Below are 20,658 nucleotides of genomic sequence, written 5' to 3' on the forward strand. Positions count from 1 at the left end.
GGTCTATTTGCTTTGTTTAAGTAGGGGCATGACATGGTCCAACTTATGTGACTAGATGAGGAGAGACTAACAACTGAAAAGCCAGTAAAACGTAATTGTGCTGTACTGGGCTTAGTCACTCAGTCGTGTCCAGCTCTTTGTGCCCCATGGACTGTAGCCCACCAGGCTCCTCTGTCCATGGAGATTCTCCAGGCAAGAATACTGGAGTGGGTTGCCATGCCCTCCTCCAGGGCATCTTCCCAACCCAGGGATCGAACCCAGGTCTCTGGCATTGCAGGAGGTTTCATTACCATCTGAGCCACCAAAAAAATAATTATTAGAGTTAATATTTATCATGTATTTTAATGTGACAGGTACTATTCTAAGGGCTTGCCATTTATTCCAGTGCTTTATGTATATTAATTCACTTAGTCCTCACAACTATCCAATGTATTATTAGAATTCTCACTTTAAAGATGAGGAAACAAAAGCTTAGAGAGATTACTTACTCAAGAATTACAAAACTAGCAAGCAGCAGAGATAAGATTCAAACACAGAGTCTAGTTCAAAACCCATGCTCTTCATCAGTATGATTTAAGCTCCCCTTTTCTACAATAGATTATAGCAATATCACAGGCTTGACATTGCAAGGGTCTGACACAATGGCAATGTCTAGATTTTCAATGGCAGAAAGGTGGTGAGGTGCATGAGAGAGATTTAGGAAGTAGAATTGGCAATGAGAGGGAATCACTGTAAATCATCAGGGAGAGAAGAATGTAAGGTGACTCAGATTTCTGACTTGCCTAACTAGATAGTTGATGGTGCCAGTCATAGAGATGGGAAATACAAAATTCTGATAGAAAAGAGAGAAATCGCCACATACTTCACAGTTGATGTGCCTGAGGAACAAAAATAATTGCCAGATTGCAATCTAAGATACTAATCTGGAGTTCAAAAAAGAGATCTGGGCTAGAAATGTAGATTTTTGGAGTCCTGATACAAGTGCTGATACAAGTCCTCATATGAAGCATCACTATGAACAAAGCTAGTGGAGGTAATGGAATTCCAGTTGAGCTATTTCAAATCCTAAAAGATGATGTTGTTAAAGTGCTATACTCAATATGCCAGCAAATTTGGAAAACTCAGCAGTGGCCACAGGACTGGAAAAGGTCAGTTTTCATTCCAATCCCAAAGAAAAACAATGCCAAAGAAAGTTCAAACTACCACACAATTGCACTCATCTCACACACTAGCAAAGTAATGCTCAAAATTCTCCAAGCTAGGCTTCAACAGTATGTGAACTGAGAACTTACAGATGTTCGAGCTGGATTTAGAAAAGGCAGAGGAATCAGAGATCAAATTGCCAACATCTGCTGGATCATAGAAAAAGCAAGAGAATTCCAGAAAAACATCTTCTTCTGTTTCATTGACTACACTAAAGCCTTTGACTGTGTGGATCACAACAAACTGTGGAAAATACTTAAAGAGATGGGAATACCAGACCTCCTTACCTGCCTCCTGAGATGCAGGAGATCAAGAAGCAACAGTTAGAACTGGACATGGAACAGTGGACTAGTTTCAAATTGGGAAAGGAGTATGTCAAGGCTGTATATTGTCATCTTGCTTATTTAACCTAAATGCAGAGTACATCATGAGAAATGCTGGACTGGATGAAGCACAAGCTGGAATCAAGATTGCAGGGAGAAATATCAATAATCTCAGACATGTAGATGATAACCACCATTATGGCAGAAAACAAAGAGCAACTAAAGAGCCTCTTGAGGAAAGTGAAAGAGAAAAGTGAAAAAGCCAGTTTAAAACTCAACATTCAAAAAATTAAGATCATGGCATCCAGTCCCATCACTTCATGGCAAATAGATGGGAAACAATGGAAACAGTGACAGACTTTATTTTCTTGGGCTCCAAAATCACTGCAGATGGTGACTACAGCCATAAAATTAAAAGATGCTTGCTCCTTGGAAGAAGTGAAAGTCACAGTCGTGTCCAACTCTGCGACACCATGGACTGTAGTCCATGGAATTCTCCAGGCCAGAACACTGGAGTGGGTAGTCTTTCCCTCTTCCAGGTCCATGGAAGAAATGCTATGACAAACCTAGACAGCATATTAAAAAGCAGAAACATTACTTTACCGACAAAGGTCCATCTAGTCAAAGCTGTTGTTTTTCCCAGTAGTCATGTACGGATGTGAGAGTCGGACCATAAAGAAAGCTGCGTATCAAAGAACTTCTGCTTTTGAACTGTGGTGCTGGAGAAGACTCTTGAGAGTCCCTTGGACAGCAAGGAGATCAAACCAGTCAATCCTAAAGGAAATCAGTCCTGAACATTCACCGAAGCACTGATGCTGAAGCTGAAACTCCAATACTTCGACCACCTGATGTAAAGAAGGAACTCACTGGAAAAGACCCTGATGCTGGGAAAGATTGAAGGCAGGAAGAGAAGGGGACGACAGAGGATGAGATGGTTGGATGGCATCACCGACCTGATGGACATGACTTTGAGCAAGCTCTGGGAGTTGGTGATGGACAGGGAAACCTGTCCTGCTGCAGTCCATGGGGTCACAAAGAGTCAGACATGACAGAGGGACTGAACTGATACAAGTGTTAAAGGCTTAAGAGCACATGGTATAAACAAAGAGCACTGAGTACAGAACCTAAGAACATCATCATTTAGGGAGTTTGTACATAAACGGTATCCAGCAGAGAAGACGTTGGGAAATGGTCATAAAGCTAAGATACCAGGAGAGTGGAGTCATGGGAGCCCAGGATGGAGTTGCAACCATGACAAAATTGTCTTTAACCCCAGTAGAAAGTAGGTTGTATAAGGCCATGGAACATGTTTGTTTTATTCACCAGTGTATTGCCAGTGCCAAGGGGCCTGGCATACAGTAGTTACTCAAAAACATTCCCTGAATATCCCCAAGAACACAAACCAACAGTATCTAATACCACAGACTTCTGGGAAGATAAAGACCGAGAAGTGTCCCTTTTATTTAGTAACAAGATGATCTTGTCCAGAATAGTTTCAGCGGAACGGTGGGGGTGAAAACAAAATGGGAGTGGCTTCGAAAAATAAGTGTATTTTTTCGTGTATTACTTTTCTACTTTTAATTAAAGAAAAATTCTTAAAGGTTGACGGGAGAGGAGGAAGTTGCAGCCACAGACACAGCCCATTCTTGAATGAAACTTTGTTATGTAGGAAGTAGGAACCCAGAGCTGCAATTACAAGGGGGAGCGGGGTGACAAAGGATTTTTTCCTTAAGAGGGCAGGAAACTTGCTTTGTTGTCCACCGGCGGATCGCCAGGGCCTTAGCACAATGCTGGCCACTTCCCCAGCGGTCAATAACGCCTCGAGCTGGCTGGAGGCAGGCTCGCAGGACGCTGTCGATCACCGACAGACGCTGGAGCCTCTCCTTTTGGATCAGGCAGGGCCACGAAGGCTCAGCTAGGTCCCCGATAGCGAGGCACACTCGTGCTAACCTCACCCGCCCGGGCCGCTTGGAAACCCGGGCCAGGGAAGACGGACGCGGACGCGCCAAAGAGCTGAGAGGTGGGTGGGGAGAGCAGAGCTCCACCCGCTGACAGGCTTTTTCCTCCAGACTCCCGATTCCCCGCGGGCGCCTCCCAAACTGCTTAGTTCCTTGCACACGTCGGGGCGGGCCGGAAGTGACGCCGCTAGTCGCGCGTGATTGGCGGAAGCCTAAATTGCTTTGCGGCCGGTACGGAAATCTCTTTCCTTTCGACTTCCGCTCCTGGTCCATGTGAGACAGGCTGCTGAGATGAACGCGAACCAGGCTGCGGAGAGGTGAGGGTAGCGATCCGGGGCGGGGGAGGGGGCAGGGTCTGAGCCTCGCTGGGGGTCGGTTTTCCCGGCTCTTGAGAAACAGAGGCCATCTTTTAGCTGGCGACAGTTGTTCCCCTCCCAGGATCTCACCATTCGTTACTGTTTCCATGATCCATCCTTTAAAGCCCTATTAATTTAATTCGCCCCCTCCGCTCTCCATCTTAGTCTCATCCCTGTTGGGCCTGTTGCGGTTTCTCCCGCTCCAGAGAAGTTAATATGTAGCACTTTCCTCATCACGTGACTCCTTTTGATGCAGCTGGTGCGGAGCGTTTCCGCCTACTGCGCAGGCAGTGACTTTGTTATAAACTCGCCTTATCTTGGAAACCTTTGTTAATTAGAGTCATCCACGACATTTTAATTAAAGTGCCTGCTTTGCTGAGCAAGCTCCAGCTGCTTTCTTCCAATTCCCTGTTTTTCGATTTCGGAGAACAAGTGATCAAGATGTCACTTTTGAGTAAGCAGCACCTATACAGGTGTCTTCCATGTGGCGGATGCTTAGAAATATTAATGGTGAAGTCGCCTTGCCTTAAGGGGCAGCAACAGCATCTTCTGCCACCTTACCTAGGGTCTGACATTTTTTTAGCCTCCCAGAGGTCCGTGGGAAATGCAGTGCTAATCAGTCACTGAAGAGTGTTAGATCTTTCCATTTTCATGCAGTTCTGTATGGGTATTACTAACACTGCTCACCTTTTAACAGGTGATGCCTGCCTTCTGCAGTCCAGATTTTATGTCTTGGAAAACTTCCAAAGATGCTCAATACTACTTGGTTTGCACCTCTTCCAGGGGATAAGACTATTCTGTACTGAGAACTGAAGTTATGTTTTAGAGATCATTTCAATATAAGAAAAATTCCTTCAAGTGATAGTATTTCTCTTTTATCTCCTTTAGCAACCTTCTGGCTTCGAACCAACAGAAAGAACTAGAGGATTTGCCAAAAGACTACCCCTTGAGCGCCAGTGAAGATGAGGTGAGTGACACCTGCCAAACTGCCTTCTCCCATTTCCCTTCTGTTTCAAAATTAGGGTAGAGGGCACACTTCATGGAAGGAAAAGGGGTGGCAACATTGTTTATACTTGTTCAGGTCTCACAAATAAATTACAGTTACAATTTTCCAAATTAGAGCATTCCTACTAAACCTAAGCCAAAATGGCATAAAGCAAAGAAGTGATTACCTTAGGACATGCCCTGCTAATGGAAACACAAAATAAATCAAGATAAAGCATAGATGCTCACAAACACAGTTAAAGCTATGGCAGCTTGATGCTGAGATGCTAAGTGTAGTGTCTGGGGAGGGGGCTCAGTGGTGCCACTTGGAGTGTGTGTGCCATATGATTTCCCTATTTCCAAGTTTGGATTTCCATAGAGAGTTACTTGATTTTCTGACTGAAATATACACATGCATAATTAAGCTGGGCAGCTGCTATAGGAATCCCAGCTCTTTATTCTCTTGAGAAAACTACTTAGATTGGCTTTTTTATGTCAAGGTTCCCATGTCAGATTACACTATATATTCTATACAGAAATATTATTCTCATGGCACTTTTCTTAAAACCAGTTAAGACAGAAGCATGGCATAGCTCCTGGTTACTTAGGATCTATATTCCTTACAGTGGGGAAATTTCGGTTTTTGAAGCAGTTCTTCCTGTTTGAGCTGGAATGCCTGCACGCCAGACCTCATCTGATTTCCCAGTTCTCCACTGACTAAAAGAATGGGAGATTTTATATGGGCCTCAATTTCCATACTGTGTTTTCCCTCCCCTCATCAATCTGATGGTTCTTCCTTTTTCTGTTTCCAGGGGGACAAAGATGGAGAAAGAAAGCATCAGAAGCTTCTGGAATCAATCAGTTCACTTAATGGAAAGGATAGGTAACATTCCCTTCAATATGGACATTTCTAACTAGCTGATTCCATGGGACTTATCTGCAGCTAACATTCAGTGCCGAAGACAACATTTTTCAGCATCATTCTTAAGAGCATGTACTTTAGAGACTGTAGGTAAATCCTCTGCACATCAGCTTCTTCAAATAAAAAATAAGATTGACATGTCCCAAAGTCACTCGAATAAGTTGCAGATAGGGTATTCATATCCAGACATGTTTGAATCCAAGTCCAATACCTTTTTCACTATGCCTACCTTGCATTGCCTTGTGTTTTTGAGAGGCTGTTTTCATTAAGAGATGGTTAAACTACTGGGTCCAGCTTAGGAACAGATTTCCTGGTTATTTTGTGACAAAACCTAATTCTAGAATAAATATGAAACGAAAGCATTGTTTGAAGAGAGGTGTTTGTTCCCCAGCAGACTGTATCCATTCTCTATGTATTCTGTTTTGCTTAATTTCAGGCAGAAATTGGCTGATAGGTCTGAGGCTAGTCTGAAGGTGTCAGAGTTCAGTGTAAGTTCTGAAGGTAAGTTAACAAAGGAAACTGTCTGCATGGACCTTGTGGAATTCCAAAAGCATAATGGTCTACTTCCCCTTGGTGCCCTCTTTCCAGCTATTTTTGATGTGGTTAGTGAATCATACCATACATACTTACCCGTGAGTGAATGAAGAAGGGTAATCGGATGCTCTTGAATTTCTTCCATTTCTAAAAGAAAATGAAAAGGCCACAGTCAAGATCTGCCATAGAGCTTAATGAGCTAGCTGTATCTAAGGGTTTTTTTCCCCTTATGCACGCTCACCCAAGAACCAATTTTTACCCCTAGGTGGGGAAATGGTATCACCCCAATTGAGAATATATGACCTATTAAATAGCAGAGTTGAGATTTTCACTTGACACTGAGTCTAGGTGCCAAATATTTCCCACTGTATTCACAGCTTAGGCAACCTGAATGAGTTAGGCACTTCTAGTAATCATTAATGTAACCTTTCAGCACTGGTAACAATGTATTCTCCCAAGCTTACCCATTCAGCAAATGCTGTACCTCTACTATGTATGAGTTTCAGGATTGGTTTAGATACAGAGTAAAGAATAAGTGATGGACCTCCTGGGGCTTACATTCTAAGGCAGTGAAACAGTAAGTGAATTATAACAAAATGATACAGTCAGGTGACTAAGTGGCTACTTTCCTTTGGCTAGGCATGAATGAAATCCCTCTGAAGAGACAAAACTTAAACTGAGATCTGAATAACAAGAAAAGTCAAGCATGCAGAGACAGGGAGTAGTGTTCCAGGTGAGGGACCAGCTGGTGCAAAGGCACTGAGGGAGATAACATGGTCAGCATGTTTGAAGAAGAGGAGCAAGGTCAATGTGGCTGGACCATCCTCCACTTACGGATAACTTGAGGTTGGAGAGGCAGACAGGGTGGTGGTTTAGTCACTAAGAATCGTGTCCAACTCCTGTGATCCCATGGATTGTAGCCTGCCAGGCTCCTCTGGGGAGAAGGCAATGGCACCCCACTCCAGTACTCTTGCCTGGAAAATCCCTTGGATGGAGGAGCCTGGTAGGCTGCAGTCCATGGGGTCGCTAAGAGTCGGACACAACTGAGCAACTTCACTTTCACTTTTCACTTTCATGCATTGGAGGAGGAAATGGCAACCCACTCCAGTGTTCTTGCCTGGAGAATCCCAGGGACGGGGGAGCCTGGTGGGCTGCCGTCTATGGGGTCGCACAGAGTCGGACATGACTGAAGCAACTTAGCAGCAGCAGCAGCATCAGGCTCCTCTGTCCATGGGATTCTCCAGGCAAGAATACTGGAGTGGTTTGCCATTTCCTTCTCCAGGGGATCTTCCCGACCCAGGAATCAAACCTGGGTCCCCTGCATTGCAGGCAGATTCTTGACCCACTGAGCTGCGAGGATAATGGGGAGTCATTGGAGGATTTTCTGCAGGATCATGACATCCTGTGATTTACAGTTTCAAAACACTGGCTGCTGTGTGAAGAATGAATTCCAGTGAGCAAGCATGGAACCAGAAAGACCAGGAGAAAAGCAAATGATTGTTTTAAATAGTTTTCTCTCTTCTACACTTCAACATGTTTGGGGATGTAGGAAAGCAGTGCCATCACTCTAGCTAGTGATGGAAGTAAGAGGGCTGTTCCTGCTTCCCTGCACACCTGCCTGGCTACCAGCACTTTCTGCTGAGGTGATGCTGAGGTTTTGCCTCACTTCTCAGTCTGACCAGAAGGTTTGGCCTTTCTACAGGATCAGGAGAAAAGCTGGTCCTTTCAGATCTGCTTGAGCCTGTTAAAACTTCATCCTCATTGGCTGCTGTGAAAAAGCAGCTGAATCGAGTGAAATCGAAGAAGACTGTGGAGTTACCACTTCACAGAGAAGAGATTGAGCGGGTAAGTCAAAGAAAATGTGGTCCACTAAGGGGAAGAAACTGACCAAGAAAAAAAGGGCAAGATGAGAAGCGAGGAAGGCCTGAGAAGTGGGAGGGGGGCAAGTTGTGGTTGCCTCACCTTGGAAAAGATTAAAATTAATCTCAGGGCAGGTGCAGTCCTGAGAAGTAAGTAAGCAAGAGCTAATCTCTAGCATCCTGACTCTTACATGGCCTTCTAATTTCCTGCTGGTTCTTTTGAGTTTAATGCTTCAATTCATGGCTCTTTCTTTCTGTGTGCTTTTGCCTGTTTCAGATCCACAGAGAAGTGGCATTCAATAAAAGCTCCCAAATCCTCTCCAAATGGGATTCTGTTGTTCTGAAGAACCGGCAAGCAGAGCAGCTGGTTTTTCCCCTGAGCAAGCCCCAATCAGCCTTTGCTCCCATCGAACATGTGGTCAATGGCTGGAAGGTTAGTGCCCCTTGAAAGGTGAGGTCACACAGCATGGACATTGCAGAGCCTGCAATTGGTCTCGTTAGACATGTTAAGCAGGAATGGCAGCTGTGGTCATTTTAGTTGAGTGATTAGAGAGGTGGGGGGGTCGGAGAGCAAGGTTCATAGGTGGTAGCTCACCCTTCCTCAGCTTGGAGTGTCCCCTACGTGGTTGTTGTTGTTTAGTCCCTGAGTTGTGTCCAACTCTGCCACCCCATGGACTGTAGCCTGCCACACTCCTCTGTCCATGGGGTTTCCCAAGCAAGAATACTGGAGCAGGTTGCCATTTACTTCTCCAGGGGATCTTCCCAACCCAGGATCAAACCCACGTCTCCTGCAGTAGCAGGCAGATTCTTTACCACCAGGGAGCCCTCCTCCCCCACATACACATGATTATCTCCATGTTTTTGTGTGACGACGTCTGATTTGCCAGTAGAGAAGGAACATCATGATGTTTTCTTTTTCACACCCTGGTTTTTTAAAAGCTTTTACAGCCAGCATTCTGATCTGGGGAGAGTCAGGAACCTGGCAGCATTAATGATGCCTTAGGCGGGATATATGAGCAGCAGGACCGAAGTTTACTTGAAAAGGAACACCACATTAAAATATAGCAGATTGGTGATAATGACTAGAATCTTAGCAAGTAACTCATTATGACTGAGCTGCAGAAAATAAAAATTATATTTTAGAGCTGGGTTTCCCAAACACTGATCTCAGGCAAATTTTTCAATCATCTGAACTGTAAGGATAATTGTGAATATGGTGGCGTGGGGTTGTCAGCTATTTTTTATTATGAAGTTATTCTTTCCACTTTAATGGTGTTGAAATAGCTTATCTGTTATGAAATGGTGATGGTGGTAAATGATGGGGCCAGAGGTGGAACAGTAGTTATGCCAATGGCAAAATTAAAAAGTTAGTAATCCCATGTTGTACCTGAAGTGTCAGTGTTTAGTCTGAACAACTTCAGAACAGCTAGCCTTTCTTTTCCAATACACCATTGGTTATGGAGTCTATAAGGGGGTGTTCTGTCTTCAGCAGAAAGATAGTCCACAACAGCAGTGCCCAAACCCTGGATAGATGGTTTCTCTTTCTGTAAATCCCAAAATGGTGTCGTATGTGTCAGGAAGTTGAGATAATTAAAGCTCATCAAAGTAAACATGGCTTGCCGCCATAGCTAGACATTGAGCAAGGTGTTGCTTATTATGGGGATAAACTCTGTTTCTGATGTTGTTATTGAAAGTCACCACCATTCTCTTTCTAGGATGCTTCCTTTTCCACATGAAAATGAGATCAGGTTTAAAGTGTGGCTGCAGGATGGAAGGGAGACTTTAGGAAAAAAATTTTAAGAGGTAATACAATTTGCAGGATTTGAAAATAAGTATAGAAGAAATGTAGCATTTGACCCTACCCCTGTCCCCCATCTGCTCATTTTTACCCCCATACTCCCACCCAGAGGTCACTACTCCTACAAGTTATTTGTTCTTATTAAATTAAAAATTTTATGGATATATTTATGTTTATCTCACTTTTTAAAATCAAAAAAGTAGTAGTAATCTACTCCACACTGTTCTGCACCTTGCTTTTTCCAAATGCTGGTGTGATCTTGGAGGTGGCAGGCAAATGCCAAATTGGTCAGTAAAGGTGAGATGGTGGGGGAGGGGTTGCACTGAGAATGGTGCAGCCAGTCTGAGGTTCATTTTTGAGAAATTATACCAACATGGCACAGAGAAGTCAGGAGATCCTTGGTGGCTAGTAGCACCTTAGAAGGCAGAGCCCAGGGGCTAGCAGTATACTAGTATTCCTGGAAATAAGGAATCTAAAAAGTCAGCACTTACAGTTTTGGTCCAGCTACCTAAAATTCCATTTGACTCTAGCTGAGAAGCATTAAAGGGGATAATGTATGAGAAAGCATTTGTAAACGGCAAAGTGCTAGAAATGAGGTAAGGTAACTTACCATCCACTCCCTTTTCCCTCCCCTAGCAGCTGGCACCATCATTTCCAGAAGTGTGCTCCTCAAAACCTTCCTTTCACAGTGTGCCTGGGGGTGGGGCTGGGGGGTATTGGCAGGGTCTGGTTGCTAGAACATAGCACATGCCGCTCCGAGAGTTGGGCAGACCACAGTGTACGCCAGACAGCCTTTTAAATGCTATGAAAAGATGATAAAGAAACCCTTTTGACTTAGAGGACAAACTGATTTTATTAATCAAATCCACTGAATTTTAAACTTTACAAAAATGAAGTAAACCTTGTCAGCTGATGAGGAACATGCTTTGGAAAGAGCTGGTCCCTGTTCTGTCACCCTCTTCCCTACTACCTTCCTGAAACTTCTTTCAAAATGCATTAGTGAGGGGCCTCCCAATGGCCACATCCCAGATCCTCTGCGTCTTCAGCCTATTTGACACCATTAACATATCGTGATTCAAACTGCTGCCTTGGAACATAGGCTTGCTGTTGTTTTCGTGTCTGTTTTGGTTTTTTTCTGACTTTCTTAGTCCTTTTTTATTCTTGGGCTGTAAACATGGTACAGATCACTGTCAACTCCTGATTTCCGGACCCGTGTTCCACATGACTCACAGGCCTCACCTGGGTCTCCCCTGTGCACCTAAACTTGACACACGACAAAGGACGCCTAGTATTTCCCTTCCCCAGACGCTTAAGCTGTACTATGACCTTCATGCTGTACCTCAGTCAGTGACATAACTCTTCCCCTCAACTGCCAACCCACGCAGGGGGTGAGTCCTGTAATTCTGTCTCACAGCCCTGGTTCCTTGTCTCATTTTCATTTGACACGTTCCATAGAACCCCTTACACAGTCACCAGGCTTTTCTCTCCAAAACACAGCACCAGTTGTCACTTTTCTGCTTTAAAATCCTTCAAAAGGCTCTCCACTTACAGAATAAGACAGAAGTACCTGGCATCTTAGCTATACTGGACAGTGCATTGTTCCCTAACATATCTTTCCCTTCCCTAGATCTGTGTTTTGCTTATACACATCTCTCCCTTTAGGTTTTTTTCCCCTCCTTGTAGAATTGTGCTGATGCCTCAAAGCCTAATTCAAAAAGTCTCTTCCTTCCCCAAGCCTACCCCGTCTCCTCATCAGAATTGTTCCTTCCTCTGTGATTACTCCTATGGACTTTTAACCCATCATGTTGGTGATGGTACAGTGTATCTTACCTCTGAAAGGCTATGAGCTCTATGAGGACAGGAACTATCTTAATTAATTGTGTATTCCTAGCACCCCACACAAGTGCCTGGAATGTAGCTACAATCAATAAGTGTTTGTAAATTGAATTGAATCAGAGGGAGATTACAACATTGTAATATAAATCATTTTCTAGCCTGTGATTGACCACTACTGCAAATACTAAAAATGGAAGAACATGCGCCTTTACTATTCAGTAGAATAGGTTTATGGTTCTATCAGTAGGGTAGTGTAACATGGGATGATGTGTGTTTATGCATTTGTCCAGATATTTGTAAGTTTAACACTGTGATATATATGGCGTTTCAAGAAAACCACATAAAATATGTGCATGAGGTTTGAAACTGGCTCTTGCCCAGGGCTATCTTTATGCCTTGCCAAAGTGGACCATGACATGATCAGCCTGATTATTTTAGCCATCCTTACAATATCAGTCAAGCAGCAAATGGGGTCTTTTGTTGACATGTGAAGTCACTGGTTCACAGTCCATTTCGTTTCATTAGCGTAGACACCACCTAGCATGCAAAGTTATCTGGAAAGTGAAGCATCAGAGCCAAGTTAAAAATTGACTAGAGTTAAATTTGAACTGTCAGGAAGCAGGCTAATTACCTGGAGGTCATTTTGTTAAAGGCGGTGTCTTTTTGTGCTCATCTTAAGACCTAACCTCCCCTTTCCTCTAGAAATATTCTTAAAGGGAGGCTAATACAGATCTGAGGTCCCTAACTTTGTGTTAAGAGTAATCTGCTTCAAATATACATAAGAATTCAGGGACCATTTTGTTTTGCAATTCTGTAGACTGACAGTTTGGTACTGCTGTTCCTCTGTCCTGCAGGCATTTACCTTAAGAGCATCCTGCTTTGATTCTTAAGAGAATGGTATTGTTTTATATATATTGGTCATCTGAACACAGAGTGATTCCCTCGGTAATATTAGAGAGTAACCTCAGAGGCCCCTTGCTGAAGTTACCTTAAATCAGAATAAAATGTAAGGTTTTATCTGCACCCTTGAACAGCAAGCCTAGAACCCCCTTCTTTTGCTGTAACAGCCCATCCTGTCCAGTTTGTGATTCCAGTCACTGTGTAGATGGCCAAAGGATTGTAAAGAGGGAGACTCTAGGAGCATGACTTAAGACTTAGAGTGTTCTGTTACCTCCTTAAGGCAGGAACTCCCCTGGAGCAGGAGATTTTTAATCTTCTCCATAAGAACAAGCAGCCCGTGACAGACCCTTTACTGACTCCCGTGGAAAAGGCCTCTCTCAAAGCTATGAGCCTGGAAGAGGTAAGTGTGCTAAGCCCTTTGATCCACCCAGGCATGCTCTGTTTCTCCCGGCATTTACCATCAATCCTAGGGGTTACTGTAAATGTCATTCGTTGTAGGTAAAGATGCGCCGAGCAGAGCTTCAAAGGGCCCGGGCCCTGCAATCCTACTATGAGGCCAGGGCTCGAAGAGAGAAGAGAATCAAAAGCAAAAAGTAAGGAAGCCCCTGTGAACCAGCCTCGGGTTCCATGGGAAAGTGGCATGGCTAATCACAAGTCCTTAGGAGAGAACCTTTCCCATGGCAGCTGTGGGGTCCTGTAGGAAAAGTCCCAAAGAGGAGTGACTGGCCTCTTTTTTCCCTCAAACCAACCTCAGAGAGTTTTGCCTGCTTCAGTGGTGCCTGCTCCTCTGGCTTTGGCTTTCCATCTTGAATTTGCTAAAAACAGGACTGTCAGTTACTTTGACTCCCTTTCAGGGCATCATGGAGTGGTTCTGCTGAATGAGTTCTGACTTCAACAGCTATGAAGCCAATAGGGCTTCCTTCCTGCCTTTTTTGCCTTTTGGGATCATGTTCTGCTCTTCCCTTGTGCTTGTGCTCTAGAAGCAGAGGGGATTCATTTGTGGAGGTCTGCCCTTGGGGGCTGCAGGAACTGAGGGCCCCACCAAGCCTCGCAGGTCTAGCTCTGTGATGTCCAGTCCATCCCTGGCATTAGGAGACCCCTCGTGTGGTGGGGGCACTTACATGTGTGGCACCAGTGGTTCAGCTGTATCTTCCCTCATACCTCTCTCACCCTATAGGTATCACAGAATTCTGAAGAAAGGAAAGGCCAAGCAAGCCTTAAAAGATTTTGAGAAGTTGCAGAAGGTCAATCCTGCTGCAGCACTAGAAGAACTAGAAAAACTTGACAAGGCCAGAATGATGGTGAGGCTGCCTCTGGCCCCCAACCCTTGAACCTGCTCTCCCTAGAAAGCAATAAGGAGCTCACTGTGCCCTTTCTTTCCAGGAGCGAATGAGCCTTAAGCACCAGAACAGTGGGAAATGGGCAAAATCAAAGGCAATTATGGCCAAATATGACCTGGAGGTAAGACACCGTCAGGGTGAAAGGAGATATGGAATTAAAGGAAAGAAAGGCAAAGCAGTCCATAAGGATGCTAGCAGAAGCAGAGTTGGGGAAAAAAAGCCATGTGGATGAATGGAAAACCAGGAATCTAAAAAGGCATCAGAAAATTTCTAAGGCAGAGAGGAAAATTATGTGCAGTCCTAGGAGAGATGAAAGGGAAACAGCACCAAAGGCAAGTCCAGTTAAAGAAGAGAGGAATTGTGTGTTAAAAAAAAAAAAACAAAAAAAACTTGTTTCACATGTCGATTCCTTGAGGACAAAGAACTTGTCTTGCATTTTGTTCCATACCTGTTAACACAATGGTGTATAAGCAGTTTAAACGGTAGGTACCAGGAAGATTGAGAGGAGGCAGCTCTGAGGAGTGGACTGGGCGAGGTGTGACTGTGGTCACTAATGACAGGCGCTCGTGCTATGACTTTCCCCCAGGCTCGCCAGGCTATGCAGGAACAGCTGGCCAGGAACAAAGAGCTGACGCAGAAGGTCCGGGCGGCCTCTGAGAGCGAGGAAGAGGGGGAAGGCCAGGAGGAAGAGGAAGAACCTCTTGTCCCTGACCTGGTGAATGGGGTGCAGATAAAGGCAAATGGACTGAACCCCTGGATGTTCCGGAATCACTTCATTGATGCCAAAGAGGCTGAGGTCCAGAAAGACCTGGAAGATCCTGCTGAGCCTGAAGCCCAGGAGACTTCTGAAAGTGAGGAAGAAAAAGCAGTGGTGGAAGAAGAAACTCTCTTGAAAGAATTTGAGGAAAGGCGATCACTTAGACAGAAGTCTGAGCTCAACCACATGGCGGAGCCTGTGCACAGACGTGTAACAAAGGGTGAGCAGTGGTACACCACAGGGGGTGCTGCCTGGTGCTGGTGCTGGTGCTCTTGGCCAACTGAGGAAAACTGTGCCTGCCCACCCGCGCTGCAGAGATTAGGCTCTAGGGCCTTTCAAGAGAGTGCCATGGGTCCCTGAAGAGAAAATACATTTGTAATGACCGTTTTTCTTCAAAGGCATTTCATAAGTGGGCATCCGCATGGCTCTAGAGTATGTGTTCAGTCTTCAGAAAGACAGAGGTGCGCCATCCTTGAAGGAGGGACGGGAGTTAACATTACTGGGACCCGCAAGCCAGAGAGCAGTGCATGTGGTGGGCTGGCAAATGTGAAAATCGTTCACACCCATAGACACAAAGGTGTATTTTGAGATATTATGAAATGTCTTCAGATCATCACTGCAGTTGTCTGCTTTGTTTGGGGAGGAGGAGTGGCATTTTTAGCACTCTGTTAATGCTGGTTGATATGTTGATGTGGGGTGCGACTTTCTTGATAGGAATGAATGACTGACTACAAGGTACAGGGTAAATTAGAATTGTTAGCCCATGCTCAGACTCGAGCATATTACATATATTTGCATATTATATATATTAGCAACCTTGGCACCCTTGAGGCAGGTTGGAGTTTGCATTCTGGGGACAAAGCAGGGCGTTACAAAGCCTGCTGAGGAAACTAACTGCACTCAGAAATCACCTGGTCTGGTTAGATTCTCAGGTCCAATTATATTTCCTATAAGAATAATGAATGCATTTACATGACAACAAGATTCTGTTTTTCCATGGTTTTAAAAAAAATTTTTTAGAGCTGTTGTTTAGAATGTATTGGGGGACCTTTACTTGGGGTTTTCAGCTAAAGAGTTCCAGGGTTAGTAATTATAAGCAGTCACTTCTGAGAGGATTGTAGAAAGCACTAGCCACAGGCCAGGATGGTTCCTCCCAGACCCCTCAAAAACTGCCTATCTAGTGAAATATATCAAACAGTTGGTTGTGGATTAGAAGGTAGATAAGAGATGTGGGTTCGATCCTTAGGTCAGGGAGATCTCCTGGAGGAGGACATGGCAACTCACTCCAGTATTCTTGCTTAGAGGATCCCATGGACAGAGGAGCCTGGCAGGCTGCAGTCCATGAGGTTGCAAAGAGTCTGATATGACTGAAGCAACTTAGCACATACAGATGATAAATATGAAAGATCTCAAACTTTGGGGAAATAGTACCCTAAAATAGTGGGAAGGCATGGACCCCAAACAAAACAATGCTGGATACAGTTTTTACAAGTAGAAAATTATAGTGTAAATTACAAATAGGACGTCACAGTTTTTAGAAATTACAAATAATATTGTGTTGACCAAATAGTTCCTTCGGGTTTTCCCCGTAAGCTGCAGTAGAAAAATCTGAGCGTTTTGGCCAACTCAATAAATGACAACAAAGTTGCTTTTAGAAGCCAGTTGCTAAAACAGCTTTTTTAATAAAAATGTGGAATTTGGAGTGATTCTCCCAAGTAGAGCCTACTCTCTGGGCAAATTAAGCCACAGCTCTACTTATACAGAGTCACTGGCAAAGCTGGGAACAGGACCCAGAACATCTGCTTCCTCACATGCTGCATTTAAGTCCTAAACTCCATTGCCTGTGACTTGACAGGTAGTGAACTCACCAGGAGATCCAATGAATGGCATCTTCTCTTACCCATTTGTCGTCATTAGCCTGTCTCCCCTGGTGCCCCATGCCCAGCAAGAGGTCAATAAATGCTTGTGAGACACCACCCACCCTACTTTTCTGACACCTTTCATTGCTTCCTGCAGATCCTAGCAGCCAGGAGGTGCTGTCCGATTTGAGGGCACTGTGTCAGAAACTCAGCACGGAGAACCATCAGTCAGGGAAGCAAGAACTGAGTTCAGCGAGGACAGCTCAGAGAGAGGAACCTGCCAGGGAGGAAGAGGAGCCCATGTTGCTGCAGAGGCCAGAGAGAGCTCGGACTCTGGACGAGCTGGAGGAGCTGGGCAGAGAAGGGTGTGTTGAAAACAAGGAGCTTCCCAGAACTGCAGTAGAAGGGCTGCAGTTGGAGAAGAATCTAAGTAATCATATTGGCGCCCCCAAGGAGAAGAAAAGGAAGGAGCAAATGATTGATCTCCAGAACCTCCTAACCACAAAATCGCCTTCCGTGAAGTCCTTGGCAGTTCCCACAACCGTACAGGAGTTGGTGAGCAGAGCCAGGGTCGCGGGGGGAATCAGAGCTGGCATGGAAAGTGTCCTTCCTGCACGAGCAATAGAATCAAAAGTTTTGTGCTGGGGGCACATGGCGGTAGTTGAGAGGTCCGGAATAGTATTGCCAGGCTGGTCCCAGCGACAGCTTAATAGATGCAAATATGTGAGTGCCGCTGAGACTCCCTCATCTTAAATTCTGAGCCACCACATCCTCCCTGGGGTGACTCTAAAGCCCTCACAGGACAGAGGGACTCATTCAAACCTCTGGCCAGGTGCCAGGCAGGACAACTCAAAGGTGAGTGAGTTTTGCTCTCCTCAGTGGGATTTCAAATGGTCCGGGGCTCCCTGATTAAGTCATTGAAACTGCTCAAGTGAGGAGCCCCGGCACCTGTCTTTTCAGGGATATAAACTGAAGGACTCCCACATTCTGGCCAGGCCCACTTGGAGCTCCCCCTCCTGACACTGACTGGTTCCTTCCTCCACCCTACAGCTTCCTTCTTGAAAGTTTTAAATCGTGTCCTATGATAATGAGCTAGGGATATTTACCCTAGAGAGATCAGAGCTTGGTTGGCTGCCGATTGGTTTGTAGTGCAAGACCATCGTTGTTCCGCACTTCCCCCTAGAGGGCGCTAAAATGTCACAACCCAACCATCTTGCCACAAACCTCGGCTCAGAAGGCAAGCCGTAACTGTTCTTGTTTCTTCCCAGGAAGATGAAGAAGAGAGAGATCAAAGGCAGATAATAAAGGAAGCTTTTGCTGGGGATGATGTCATCAGAGACTTCTTGAAAGAGAAGAGGGAAGCTGTGGAGGCGAGTAAGCCAAAGGACCTGGACCTGACTCTGCCTGGCTGGGGCGAGTGGGGTGGTATAGGCCTGAAGCCCAGTGCCAAGAAGAGACGCCGGTAAGAACAGGAAAGAAACCCCATTAGAAGAACACCAGGTTCTCCCACTTCACCCTCATGTGTCCTCTCTGCCCTTTTGACTAAGTCCTTAATGCTCTTAGTCAGACACCCTGCTGTTCTGCTTTCCAGGTTTCTCATTAAAGCTCCTGAGGGTCCTCCAAGGAAAGACAAGAATTTGCCAAACGTGATTATCAATGAGAAGCGGAACACCCATGCAGCAGCTCATCAGGTGAGGGATAGAGAGCAATTTCGCAGCCTCCTCTTCCACTGCCGGGCTCTCCTCCTTGGGAGGAGTGTTCTAGTGCTCTGTGGTCAAGAGGGGTGTGTCATCTTGACCACAGATCAGATCTATTCTTGTTTTCACTGGCTCTGAGATGAATAATTCCCCAGATTGACTCTGCTGTTTTAATTACTGGGTGGGTGGGTTAAAACTGAATCTTTGTAGCATTGGTGAGGCCCCCAAATTTGCATTTCCAGCCAATACCCCAGTAAATGCTGATGCAAATGGGTCTGACAAAACTCAGAGTTGCTATTCTTCAGGTTTGTGCTTATAGTCCAGGTAATGTTTGGAGTTTAGGTTTAACCTACATCCTAAGAAAAATGACCAACTTGTTCAGGACAGTGAAAGGATGTAAAACTGTATCATATGATAATGAGCTAGGGATGTTTACCCAAGAGAAGAGCAAACTTGAGCACAATCATGGCCTTTAACTCTATTGAAGGCTTTCATGTGGAGTGCAGCCACATAACATAGAAGTTCGAGGAAAGGCAGGATTCCCATTCAAGGAAAAACTTTCTGCTGGTCCAAAGAGAGAAGGGGTTGCTCTGGGGGTGTGAGCATGCATAGAGGGGACTTGGGAATGAGATGGGACTCAGTGACCTTTACATTCCCTTCAGTTCTGAAAATCTATGACCCTGAGATCTACCCTAGTCAGTTTAAAATTGAAATAAGTTGTATTTTTCATTCTAAAGAGGGGGGAGCTATTTAATAGGTACAGAAGAGAGGAGAAAAATATGATTTCAATAATACTCTGTCAACCCCACTAAGACCCTCCCTTAACCTAAAGAATCTGTGTCCTTCACCGCCACCAGGACCGCCTGGAAGTACTCAAGCTTCTCTTTGAGTGTTCCATTGAGTATCTCCAGAGACTACTGATTGTAACTTCCCCCTTTTTCTGCTTATGTCTTTTTCCTCCTCTTTGGCCTTTGGGGAAGCATTTAAAGATTATTTAAGTCTGAAACCAGCACTTTGGTGGAATGCAAAAGAGTCCTGGGCAAAGAAATGAGACTTGGGAAGAGCATGAAGCTGAGTGTAGTAGCTTGGTGGAGTTCAGGATTTGGGAGTAAATCTTTGGGTTCCTTAAAACATCAATGCTATGAATCAAGGGGAGGAAAAGAAGGGGGATGGAGAGGCACAGATAAACCAGTACTCAGATGTCTGGTAGTCACAATGCTTTATAGGAAGACCCACTGGGGGCCAGCAACCCTGCAGCTACTTAGTGTTCCTCTTGCCACAGGGGCCTTGTTGGGATGGTTTTTCATCCCTCCATTATTGGGCAAGCTTGGGGGAAGGGAGTTTCTGATCCCAATTAGGCCCCTCCCAAGTGTCATCAAGCAGCTTGGCACTCCTAAGGTTGGATGGGTACGTGGGCATACCTTGGCCGCTCGGTAGCTCCACTCACCACAGCCTTCATGTAGGACTGAGGCTTATGTGCTAAAACTACCTGGCAGCTGCCATTAGAGTTTACAGCCTTGGCTCAGGCCAAGTCACTCTGCCTTCCTTTCCAGGTGCAGGTGCTTCCACATCCATTCACACACCATCAACAATTTGAAAGGACCATCCAGACCCCCGTAGGATCTACATGGAACACCCAGAGGGCCTTCCAAAAGCTGACCATGCCCAAGGTTGTCACCAAGCCAGGCCATATCATTAAGCCTATCAAAGCAGAGGATGTGGGCTACCGATCTTCCTCAAGGTCGGACCTCTCTGTCGTACAGAGGAATCCAAAACGACTCTCCATACGTCACAAAGAACACCTGGAGAATAACTGTGTGGATTGAATTGCTGAAGTAGTGACACCTTGGTGCCGGGAACCAATAGCCCTGACTGTTTCTCCACTGGCCTGGTTTTACTTGGAGCTGCAAGATGATTCCAAAACAAGCTTAGCACACCATGGGTGTAGTTAAGCCACATTTTAGAAATAAAGGCATTTTTATCTAACTGGAATGTTTACTATGTTGTTATTTTCTTTCTTTTTTTTTTTTTTTTTTTTTTGTTATTTTCTTACCAAGGACTAAGTTGTCCTAAATTGGACTGGAGGGAAGTTACCCTAGCCTATGACCTTAAGTCCATGTCAGATATAACCATAAATAATCAGCTTAATAAGTCAGAGATAGTAACTGCTGCTACGTTGCTTCAGTCGTGTCTGACTCTGTGCGACCCCATAGACGGCAGCCCACCAGGCTCCCCCGTCCCTGGGATTCTCCAGGCAAGAACACTGGAGTGGGTTGCCATTTCCTTCTCTAATGCATGAAAGTGAAAAGGGAAAGTGAAGTCGCTCAGTCTT

The 20,658-nt window shown here is 45.0% G+C and overlaps 1 protein-coding gene across 1 annotated transcript; it reads left to right on the forward strand.

The window, feature by feature from the left end:
- The first annotated feature begins 3,722 nt into the window (after nucleotides 1-3,722).
- On the forward strand, nucleotides 3,723-20,312 carry UTP14A (UTP14A small subunit processome component). The gene is made up of 15 exons (XM_055563710.1): nucleotides 3,723-3,801; nucleotides 4,729-4,807; nucleotides 5,637-5,707; nucleotides 6,183-6,247; nucleotides 7,983-8,125; nucleotides 8,417-8,572; nucleotides 12,954-13,073; nucleotides 13,172-13,266; nucleotides 13,851-13,974; nucleotides 14,057-14,134; nucleotides 14,600-14,990; nucleotides 16,787-17,184; nucleotides 17,898-18,091; nucleotides 18,221-18,320; nucleotides 19,880-20,312. Exons 1-15 carry the CDS (start codon nucleotides 3,776-3,778, stop codon nucleotides 20,150-20,152), a joined length of 2,313 nt encoding a protein of 770 aa, XP_055419685.1. The 5' UTR covers nucleotides 3,723-3,775; the 3' UTR covers nucleotides 20,153-20,312.
- Nucleotides 20,313-20,658: the final 346 nt, after the last annotated feature.

Source organism: Bubalus kerabau, chromosome X, assembly GCF_029407905.1.
Source record: "Bubalus kerabau isolate K-KA32 ecotype Philippines breed swamp buffalo chromosome X, PCC_UOA_SB_1v2, whole genome shotgun sequence".
Taxonomy (NCBI): Eukaryota; Metazoa; Chordata; class Mammalia; order Artiodactyla; family Bovidae; genus Bubalus; species Bubalus kerabau.